At 37.2% G+C, this 12299-nt stretch overlaps 1 protein-coding gene across 1 annotated transcript; it reads right to left on the reverse strand.

Annotated features, from left to right (window-relative positions):
- Positions 1-8898: 8898 nt before the first annotated feature.
- LOC140889602 (uncharacterized) lies at positions 8899-10329 on the reverse strand. Its single transcript, XM_073297319.1, has one exon. The coding sequence runs from the start codon at positions 10327-10329 to the stop codon at positions 8899-8901; it is 1431 nt and encodes a 476-aa protein (XP_073153420.1).
- Positions 10330-12299: the final 1970 nt, after the last annotated feature.

Below are 12299 nucleotides of genomic sequence, written 5' to 3' on the forward strand. Positions count from 1 at the left end.
TTCGAAATTGTTATGATTTTTGGAAGCTATTTTCGAAAATCATGGTTTTGAGATTTGTTGGGTTTGTCTTGTTGTTGTTGTATTAGCATTGAATTGAGTTGATATCGGTATTAAACTGCTGTCTGCGTTGCCGGTTTGTTCAGTTATAGCCGTTATGCCATCGGTTTGAGTTTTGGAGTTTCGAACCGTTTTGAGTTATGAACTTGGCTTGTAAGTTGATCGTGGTTATTGATCAATCATCTCTTGTATTCGTACAGATTCGTTGGAGTTGTCGAGTCATGTGTTAGCAGCATTTGATCGTCGAGAGTTGGACGAAGAACGGTAAAGAGATTTTCATGAATCGTTGATTGTTGTTTAGGTTGTATAGTTGTTGATACAATCTTTTGTTGTAGCTTTCCAGAAGTTGGAACTACTGCCTTGAAAGGTAAAAGCAGTCATCGTAGAGGGATAGCATACTCGAGACAGCTTAGTTCTTGAGTTTCCCTTTTTAAATCACATACTTGTTTGTACACTTTTTCTAGCATGAAGAACTTGTGTCGTGTTGATTTCTTGGACTTTTGTTATGTGGCTTATGTTTATGTTTTTGTTATGCATTCATCTTGAGCCAATCTTGCTTTCAACGGGCAGAACCGCCCTTTTTGTTTAGACGTTTGGGAACTATGATTGAGTGGCCTGGGTCGTAGTCGTTTCGCCTGGTGCTAGCATACTCATTATAGTTGCTCAAAGTCTAGAGGAGTGGGATACGTGGCACCACCTCGATTGGGAGAGTCGGTGAGTCGTTACGTGATCTCATCCTCGGGATCCCAAAAGCACTGCAGCAATCCCTTGTTTATCAGAATCGATATCCTGGTTTTTAAAGACATGCATATCATTAACCTTGACTTGAATATGTTGTCTTGATAGCATGTTGTTTATTTATTATTTGATATGTTTCTTTTACTGGGATTATCATTCTCACCGGTTATCCGGCTGTTGCTTTTTTTGTATGTGTATTTGGCAATAGGTGGGGCAGGACCAAGTCAGAAAAGGCATGGTTAGCTTCGAGGGAAAGATGTAGAAGTGAGACTCGGTTTAGAAGTCGTGTCGGCATGTCTACCTAGTTTATGTTAGAACATGTGTAGATCTTGAACTTCGTTGTTTATGTTGTATCGATTATGCGAGCTCCTCGATTTCATGTTATTTCCATATGCGTAGGTTTATCGACTCTAGAACTTCATGTATTAATTGGAGATAGTATGTTTTGATGCATGATTGTATATTGAATGTGTGAGATTGAGTTTCAGCTAGCTCCTGCTGTTCCTTTTTGCCCTGTTTCTATCCTCGCTCGATCTGCAAGATCTTGTGGATCGAGCGAGAGAAAACGTTCAGTCCTCTGTTTTAGGATTTTTGTGGCTCGCTCGATCCGCAAGATCTTGCGGATCGAGCGAGGGCTGTTTTGCCTCGGATAGAGGCTTGATATTTTGGCTCGCTCGATCTGCAAGATCTTGCAGATCGAGCGGAGCACTGTTCATTTTTTTTTAAAAAAAAATTTTATTGCTTTTAATCTTGGTTCTTGATTGCCTAATTGTTGTTTAATACCGAGATTAGTTGTTTAGAACCGAGGTCTCACACATGCTCTGATACCAAAAATGTAGTGACCCTACATGGAATCACCTACTAACTGGCAACTAATAGCATGCATTAAACTTAATACAGCAAAATACTTAGCAGAGTAAAACGTGCAGAAACATAACCATAATTTACATATCAGCTTAGTAAAATAAGTCCAAGCTTAAATCTATAGTGATACAACCAAATCGAAAATCTTAAAAGTAAACATTATACAACTATATCGAATCCTGCTGTATAACTAACTCTTCAAGGCCCCTGCTCCCTAGTCCTGCCTTGAACTACCAGCTTCGTCCATCCTGCGACCTGCCTCGTGGAATAGGGTGTTCAAGATAACAATTAGGAAGTGAGCGCTAACGCCCAGTACATAGACATGAGCAAACATATGTATATAATGCATGCAACATGATGACTGGTAAAGGATCATCCGAAAAGTCATGCTCAGTACCGGCTCCACATGAGTGCTGTCACCGCACGGATCAACCTCTGGGTGCAACCACACTCGTCTAGTACACCAGAGTAGACAGACATAAATGCCCCCGCCGTCGCGGTACTCTCAGTGACAGACTATCGAGTATAGAGCTGAGCGGCTCTATAATCAGGTATAACAAGGTATAGGCTCAACGTGTATATGCACATGACATATGAATATGGAAAACGATAAATCATACATCATGCCATATATTAATGCCAAATAAATGCAATATATAAACATGTATACTCGCTGGCAATCTCAGTCAATGTGTACGTACTTAACACCGAAGTCTGAATAAGCTGGAAAAAGACAACCCTTAGCTGTCCTAGGTCAACTCCCGACCTGACCTGGTCTCAAGCTTGACCCAAACTGTTCTCTTGGTCCGACCCCGAGCTCTTCCTTCCCAAGCTATTCCTTCCAGAATTCCCGAGCTACTCTTTCCCGAGCTCCCGAGCTACTCTTTTTCGGGCAAAGATATGAAGTGAGATGGAAGTGATGTGTAAAATAACTGAATCCCCAGCTCCTATTTATAGACAAATATTTGGGGCGATCGGGATTCTTGAGCTGACGTCGAGACGTCCGAGCTCCTATAAGCACGCCACGTATCAGATGCTTGAGCTGAGTCACTACCATTATTGACAGCTCATGCTTAGGCGCCAACTGTCATTCATGCAAGCGTCCACACACCTTCCTGCCTGTCCTGGAGGGTTCGGGCTTCCCTAATAGCAGTTCGGGATTCCTAACAGCAGGTCGAGATTCCTTAATAGCAGTTCGGGATTCCCTAGCAGCTTTTCAAACTTCCTTAATAACGAAATTCCCTAACAGACTAACAGCAGAATTCCCTAGCTGTAGAATCCCTAGCAAGAGAATTCCCTAGCTAAAGAATCCCTAGCTGTATAATCCCTAGCTGCTCATGTTTCCCTAGCTGCTCATATTTCCCTAGCTGCTCATGTTTCCCTAGCTGCTCATCAGTTCAGCAGTTAAGACTGGACCCTTAATCATGATTATCATATTATTATCTTAAAATGAAATATGGGTTACTACAAGAATCACGACTTTGAAACCGATCGACGGAAGAACAAGGTTTGTGACTTGTTAGCCTTGAAGAATGAGAAGAGTATGAGCAGATTTTGATTGTGTTCTTGTTGTGCAGCTATATCAGATTTGAAGAGCTTTGAAACCAAGTTTGAATGGTATAAGACAACCTTAGAAAAAGGGCTTTGAATATTCAAGAGGTTTTTCTTGAATGCCCTTTCAAAACCAAATACTATGTGCTTATATGTGTTGTATTTGCACATTTACTTGCTTGTTTGACTTAGCTTATTATTAGTTGGCTTTTATTCTTATGCTTCTAGACTTTGATGCATTCATATTGAGCCAACAACCCTTTGAGATTTTAAATGGCAGATTTGCCAAAAGAATATGGGCGTTTGGATATATATCAAGGAACTTAGGAGATAGATCGATTCCTATTATTAGAAACTTGATATAGTATGCTAAAGTCCGAGAAAAGAGCTCAACGCCACCCCGAAAGGGAGAGTAGGTGGGAGATTTGTTGTGTTCTTCTTCCCTGGGATCCCAAGAACCGATATAGAACTTGATAGCAGATTTTTAAGTCATGCATTGCTATAGATTGGTTTAATGCTTGTTGAGATGTTTATATGAGTATTTCCTTAAACTCTATGATATGCATGATATAGTTGTTTTATACTAGGATTCAATTCTCATCAGAGATATCCGGCTATTTCTATGTTTGTATGTGTGCATGGGAATAGATGGGGCGAGCACAGGACAAAGAAGGTTGTAAGAAGAACGAGATCAAGTGTAGCATGTGGTGAACTCGGGTTTATGTAGTAGAGTTGATGTCAACCTTTGTATCTAGATCTTGTATATGTTTTGTTATAAACACTTACTCATAAAGACTTGTATGTTTGTCAAGAACAAGAGTATGTAAGATCTTGTCGGTTGTATATCAAGTTCTATGTTTTGTTGCTTGGTTCACTCATAGTTATGCATGTTTTTGCTTAGATTTTGAAGCATGTATCATGTTTGAAAGGTTAGATGTTGTTTAAGATTCAAAACAGGGGCAAAGGAACCATTTTTCAGCTCTTTGGAAGCCAAATCAGAGGGTCAGGCGCGCCCGCCCAGCCCAGAGGCGTGGCCGCGCCTAACCAAGGCACTTTGGGTGCCCTGGCCCGAGCCTTAGGCCTGCCCGCGCGTCAAGTTTTCTAAAAAAAAAATAAATAAATAAAAATTTGTTGATCTTTTGCGACGTGTTTTTGCGTCGCCAAATCTATGGTTTTGCGTCGCCAAATGTCCTGTATTATTTATTTGATTTTTAAGCGGATTGATATTCTGATTGAATATTTCTTGTTATTAATTGCCCTTTAAGATGAGATTAGCACCCGAGGTCCCCACACTGCTTATGTCCTCAGTCGTGAGGGCATAAGCTTCTGCTCTTGAAAAAGGAGTTGAGGGTGTTGACTCTTCTCCATGGCTTGGAGGAGCTGGAAAATGGCCCGCTGGAGGAGCATCTATTCTTATGAAAAATGGTTGTAGGAATGGAAGTAGACATTGTACTAGGCCATTATTAAATAAATAAGAGATGTTCCTTTTTCTGTCTTTCATTTTGCTGTTATTTTGGATATTTGTGGAGACGAGATGCTTTTTCTTGATAAACTGCAACAAGAAAAACATATTGAGATAATTATATTCCCCCTAAAAGTATGCCCAAATTTTACTAAGAGAATAGAAAGCATTTAAATAAAGGAAATTATATGAAATGAAATATTTTGTATGAATGAATTAACCAAACTCTGATTAAACTGATGAAAGAATGATCAGTTTTAAGGTTTGAAATTGGTTCAGTTTAGGTCAGACTAAACTGTTGGAAATATGCAAGGTATAAACTGAGTTGAAAAATAATTTTAAGTTAATTCAATAAGTCCTAAAATAATTTGAAAGTAGGAAAACTTAGTCTCAGGAAGTGGTTTGGTGAAAATGTCAGCGTTTTGTTGCTCCGTTTATATATGCTCCAGTCTAATATCCTTCTTGAGTGCATGATCGCGGATAAAATGATGTCTAACTTCGATATGCTTTGTTCTTGAATGAAGAATAGGGTTGTAAGTGATTGCAATGGTACTGGTGTTATCACAATATATAGGTGATTCCTGTTCTTCAATTCCACAATCCCTGTTCTTCAATTCCATAATCCCTCAACTATTGTTGAATCCAGAGCAGTTGAGCATAGAAACTGCCTGCAGCTAGGTACTCAGCTTCAGTTGTAGAAGTAGCAATAGATGTTTGTTTCTTTCTAAACCATGAGATCAATCTATCCCCAAGGAACTGATATGATCCACTTGTACTTTTTCTATCCAGTTTACATCCAACATAGTCAGCATCTGAGTATCCAACTAAATTGAAGGAGTTATCTTTAGCATACCACATACCAACACTCTGAGTTTCTTTAAGATACTTCACTATCCTCTTGGAAGTGATGAAGTGTGACTGCTTTGGATTAGACTGAAATCTAGCGCATAAACAAACTGCAAACACAATGTCAGGTCTACTTGCTGTTAAATAAAGCAACGACCCGATTATGCCTCGATACATTGTTGCATCAACTGGTATTCCCCCTTCGTCTTTGTCAAGATTAATTGATGAACCCATGGGAATAGTTGCATTTGTGCAGTTTTCCATACCAAATTTTTTGATTAATTCCTTGGTGTACTTAGTTTGGCTTATGAATATCTCATTTTCCAATTGTCTTTCTTGCAATCCAAGAAAGAAGTTTAATTCACACATCACGCTCATCTCGAATTTTTCCTACATTAACTTAGAAAATCTTGTGCACAGTTTGGGGTTAGTTGACCCAAAGATAATATCATCAACATATATTTGAAATAGCAGTGTATGATCACCTTTTGTGAATTTGAATAGTGTTTTATCAACTGTGTCTATTGTAAATTCGTGGTCAAGAAGAAATTTGGTTAAGGTGTCATACCAAGCTCTAGGAGTCTGTTTCAGTCCATATAGATCTTTGTTTACATGGTAAACATGGTGAAACTGATGGTTTGTGAATCCAGGTGGTTGTTCAACAAATACTTCTTCTTGAAGTTTGCCATTTAAGAAAACACTTTTGACATCCATTTGATAAACTTTGAAGTCTTTGAAGGATACATACGCAAGGAATATTCTTATGGCTTCCAGTCTAGCTACTGGTGCATAAGTCTCATCATAGTCAATTCCTTCCTCTTGTCTATATCCTTGAGCTACTAGTCTTGCTTTATTTCTGACTATAGTTCCTTTTTCATTGAGTTTGTTTCTGAAGACCCATCGAGTGCCAATGACTGACTGGTGTGATGGTCGTGGAACAAGATCCCAGACTGAGTTTCTAGTAAACTGATTTAACTCTTCTTGCATAGATTCTATCCAACAGCTATCTGCCAAAGCATCTTCAATTTTCTTTGGCTCTTCTTGAGATATAAAGGCTGCATGAAGAAGTTCTTTAATCATTTGTCCTCGAGTCCTTAGTGGTGCTATAGGATTACCTATCACCGAACTGATTGGATGTTTTTTGGACCATTTCAGTCTATGTTCAGGATTAGTCTCAGTGTGCACATATTTTTCTTGGCTGATTAGACATATTGTCCTAGCCAAATTCTGTGCCTTCTATGTGTAAATGACATTCTTGATTCTCAAATTGCTGTGCTTCACCTTCTTCAACTTTATGAGTTTGGTGAGTGTCAACTGATTGATAAAAATCATGACTCTCAACTGCTTGTTCTACTAGTTCAGGTTCAGGAGTTTGAAGAGTCCAGATGAGTGGTGAAGAGTCATCCTCACTGTCATCCTCACTATTATTTTCAAGTTGAATTTCCTGAAACAAATCTGACATTTGATGAGCATTGATTGAGTTTTCAGTAGATGGATCCTCATCAAACATGACATGAACAGATTCTTCAACAGTTAGAGTTCGTTTATTGAAAACTCTATAAGCTTTACTGATTGAGGAATAACCAAGAAATATACCCTCATCTGACTTTGCATCAAATGCAGTCAGATGACTTTTACCATTGTTGTGAATGTAGCATTTGCATCCAAAAATTTTGAAATAAGATACATTGGGTTGTCTACCATTCCAGATCTCATAAAGGAGTTTTTAAAAATTTCTTGCATATCATCGATTTATTCTGAGTATAACAAGCAGTGTTCACAGCTTCTGCCCAAAACCTTTGAAACACTTTAGAATCAACTAACATGGTTCTTGCAGCTTCCTTAAGAGTACGATTCCTCCTTTCTGCAACACCATTTTGTTGTGGTGTTCTAGCTACTGAGAATTCATGCTTGATTCCATAATGCTCTAAAAATGAGGATAAAGTTTGATTGACAAATTCGTTCCCCTGTCACTTTTGATTTTGTCAATCTTACAAGATTTTTCATTAAGAAGCCTTTTAAAAATCTTGATCAGTTGAGAAATAGTTTGGTCTTTTGATTTTAAGAAAATGACCCAGGTGAATCGAGAGTAGTCATCAATAATGACAAGAGTATACTTTATTCCCCCTAAACTTGTTACTGATATTGGACCAAAGAGATCCATGTGCAATAGTTCCAAGCATCGGGAAAAAGAGTTATAACCCTTGTTTTTAAAAGATGACCTAACTTGCTTCCCAAATTGACACGCTGAACAAAATTTGTCTTTAGAAAGAACAATTTTGGGCAGTCCTGTTACTAGCTCAAGTTTACTCAGACTAGCAATTGATTTTAAGTTGAGGTGGTTCAGTCTCTTGTGCCAAATCCAATTGCGTTTAGAATTGGAAGCTACGAGGCAAACTGATTTGCTAGAATGGTTGTTCCAACATACTTTGTATCTGTTTCCACATCTGTTTCCTGTCAAAATGATTTCACCATAAACATCTTTAACAATGCACGTTAGTTTTTTGAAATTTAACAGAGTAATCATAGCCACACATTTAACTAATGCTAATTAAGTTGTATTTCAGATTCTCTACAAGTAAGACATTTTGGACAATTATATTACCGTGGATAATCTTACCCTTACCCACGGTTTTACCCTTTGGGTTGTCGCCAAATGTGATTGTTGGACCATTGTACTTAGTGAGTTCAGACAGTAGCTTATCATTTCCAGTCATGTGTCTCGAACATCCACTGTCTAAGTACCATGATTCATCAGACCCTTCTTTAGCACCTATTACCTGTATTCACAAAGTTGAATAACTTTTGGTACTCATATCTATTTAGGTCCACGAGTAATTAATCCTTTAGAAACCCAAACCTTGAATACGTTAAATAGTTTACCAGTTTCAGTGTTCCTATGGGTACGTACTAAATTAGGTGCTCTAGATTATGGAGTGTGATGTGCTTGTGAAACCATATGTTGTTTGCCCTTTCCTATATCCCTCAACTGCCGATATCGCTTCTGAACTGGACGTTGATTATGATAATGACCTTGGGTTCCTTTTATAGGATTAGGTTGATATGCATTAGTCCTTTTAGGTCTTTTAGCAGTTTCAACTTTAGTCTCCTGAGGATTGAAGCCAATACCAAATCTTTTTCTGTTCATCTGCTCTATTTGCTGCCAGGTCATGAGGATGGGTTTATCATCTTCATTTACCCTAACTGCTCGTACAAAGTTTATAAACTTACCTTTGCACATATTCAGTTTGGGTTGAGTACTTGATTCACCAATGTCAATTGTTTTACCATACCCTAGACCAGTTTTGTCATTCAAGGATCTCTGTAAATCATGCATTTCTACCAACAACCTCGAAAATTTATTCCATGATCTTGCTAAATCATCCATGCTTTTTTTTTTCTGTTGTAACATTCATGATGTTGATCTTGAGTTGTTCATTCTCATTTCGGAGCACAACAATCTCTGTTTCAAGACAGTTTATCTCAACTGATTGTTTCCAAGTGGGTTCAGTTGAGGCATCTTGCAGATCCTCTTGCTTGGCTCTGACTTCATCGAATTCTATGGACAGTTGATGATACTCATTTGCCATATCATGAAGTGCTTTGATCAGTTCCTCTCTGGTAAATTCCTCAGAGCTGAAATCAAATACATGTTCGCTAGTAGATGGAAGCTCACGATCATTAGCCATGAGACACTTGACTTCTTCAATATCATCACTCGAGCTAGAAGAGTCGTTGGGTTCTTCTGATTCATTGTCCGTTTCCGCCCATTTGGCTTTGCTATCATTTGCAACCAGTGCTTCATGCTTCTTTCGTGAAGTGTACTTGGCATCTCTTGAGCTTCTCCTTTGCTCAAACTTTTTCTTCCATCTTTCTGGGGAAGTTTGCTCATCTCTCTTTGGTTTAGGACAGTCAGCTATGAAGTGTTCTATTTTTCCACAATTGAAGCAACTTCTTGGCTCTTCGACTACATCCTTCTTTTGAAAGCTTCTCTTATAAGAACCTTCCTGATTTCTTCGGATGAATTTGCCAAACTTCTTCACAAATAAGGACATTGCATCACTGCTCAACTGTTCTGCCGTCTTTTCTGGTTGAGCAGGAGATTCGATTTTAACCGCAGTCAATGCTTTGGTCAGTTTAGAGGTAGACTGATCTTCCTCTCGAGTTTGTAGTTCAAATTCATAAGGCTTCAGATTTGCAAACAAATCATGCAGTTCCAATTTGTTCAAATCCTTCGATTCTCTCATAGCCATTGTCTTCACATCCCATTCTTTGGGAAGGCCTTGCTTAACTTTGAGAATAACTTTTCTGTTGGGATATGTCTTTCCCAGTGCATTAAGTTCAATAACAATGCCACTGACTCTTTCATCGAACTCAGACATTGATTCTCCAGATTTCATTTTTATGTTGTCAAATCTTTGAGTAGCAACAGATAGTTTATTTTCTTTAGTCTGCTCATTTCCTTCACATACTTGAATCAGTTTCTCCCAAATTTCTTTCCCTGTCTTGCACGTTTTGATTTTTCTAAAAGTATTCTTGTCCAGAGTCTTGTACAAGATATCTTTTGCAATATTGTCAAGATTTGCCTTCTTTTTATCTTCAGCAATCCTCTCAATTCTTGGTTTCTCAATGTACTGTGGACCACCACCAGAAAGAGCTACAGCAATGTTAACTTTGGTGATTGTGAGAGGTCCATCAGTGATGACAAACCACATGTCATCATCTAAGGCTGATAGATGCGCTTGCATGCATATCTTCCAATCATAAAAATCTTCTTTAGATAACATCGAAATTTTGCTGAATGAAGTCATTTTGATACAGTATTCAAGAGTAAGATAATAACCTCGCTCTGATACCACTTGTTAGGATCAGTTGAAAGTACAGAGGGGGGGTGAATAGACTTTCAAACAGTTAAGTATAAAAATATTTGAACTTGATCGTTCTAGGAACTTAGTTCTAGACTTATCTTTTTGTCTGATGTAATTTGAGAAACAGATGTATGTGCGGAAATATGTCAAATTACAAAATTGAACACTAAAATTTTATCAGTTTGGGTAATGAAAAGATATAAGATAAACTGAAAAGACACAAGAAAATTTTTATGGATGTTCGGAGATTTCAAATACTCCTATATCACTGCTTCTTCCGCCTCGGAAGGATATCACTAGAAGACTTTGAATTTTACAAGTAATTTGCAAAACCCCGATCCAATTTAGGACTTAACACTGCCTAAACAAGAACTCCTAGTACAACACTTTAGTTTCAGTCCTAGACTGATGATAGAACAAAATGAATACAACTCGAAATCCTTAGCACAAAAGATTGATCCTTCAATGATCATAATAATACTTCGGCATTTTGTGCTTCGAGTTCCTTGATAAAATCTTGAGCGTGAAAAGCTTTGAGTATTCTCGTAAAATAGCAGAGTTTTCAAAGCATGAGCGAGATGATCTTTGATCGATCAAGATCTCTATTTATACCATTTGGATTGTTAACGGTCATAATATTCAAATTGAATCTTCAGATAGGGTTTTGAATTATTCCCATTGGATTTGTCACTATCAACAACAAATTCTGGAGCCGATATAGCCCTTTGCATCGCGGCACTTCATTCTGCAAAGAATGCCAGAGTACGGAAGAACTTATCCATAAAAGGCATGGTATTTGACTGGTGAGGGGTAAACTGATGAAGTCGGTTTAGCGAGTGTAAAATAATGAAATCAGTTTAGCATCTTTGGCCAGTTGAGCGCGGTGATTGAGCGTGAAGTAGTTTAGCTCCATATATCAATTTAGCGTTTCATAGTTGCTTGATTAGTTTTGTCTTTTTTTCGGCTTTGTAATTTTGTAGACACCAAAATTAAATTTCCCAACAGTTTTTTTTTCTAAAACGAATAAAATAAAATACATATATGTATTTTGTTTTTTATAATTTAATATGATATTTCAATACTCGTAAAAATGCTGAGATTTGATGAAAGAAGAGTTTTTTTTTTATTTTTATATTTAGAAATAAAAATATTGATATCCATAATTAAATATTTCTTATAATAATTTATTTTTTTATAATATTTTCCCAATATGAAGTCGAACTAGTTTAGCAAAAAATTTACTATCTTAAATTTTAACCAAAATGCATTTACTTTTTTTAATGAAGATTATGAATATTTGCCCGTACAAATATATTTTTATAGCATTATATTTTTTAAATAAAATAAATTTATTTAACAATAATTTTTATTATATATCAATATTTTATAAATACTAAATAGTCTTGGATTATAATAAAAAACAAGAAGTGGAAGAGATATTAGTGGTTATTTTGAGTAATAGTTAATAAAAAATATTTGTTTATTAAATTTAATTATGTAGGACAAAGTGTAGGAGATGATTTTGTTAGAACCTATTGGGGAAAATTTAGGTTCTATTGACAACTTTAGCAATTTAAAGCGATTATGCAAATACGCAAGTGGAAGACTTAAAGCAATCAATAATAAATGCGATAAATAAATGCGTAATGTAAATAAAGCAGTAAAAGAGATAAGAGATGTTTATGGAAGTTCGATGATAAATCGTCTACGTCTCCTCTTCTTGGTTAAGGTTGATTAACCAAGGATCCACTAGCACTTCAAACGTCTTGGCCTTGATGGCTCCAAGGATAGTCGTACAACTCAACACGATCACTGCGCCGATACAACTCAATACACTTGGCCTTAAGGGGTCCAAGGATAGCCTCAACAATCACACAACACACTTGGCTTCACACTCAAATGTTTACAATGAT

Source organism: Henckelia pumila, chromosome 3 (genome assembly GCF_033568475.1).
Source record: "Henckelia pumila isolate YLH828 chromosome 3, ASM3356847v2, whole genome shotgun sequence".
In the NCBI taxonomy this organism is placed as follows: domain Eukaryota; kingdom Viridiplantae; phylum Streptophyta; class Magnoliopsida; order Lamiales; family Gesneriaceae; genus Henckelia; species Henckelia pumila.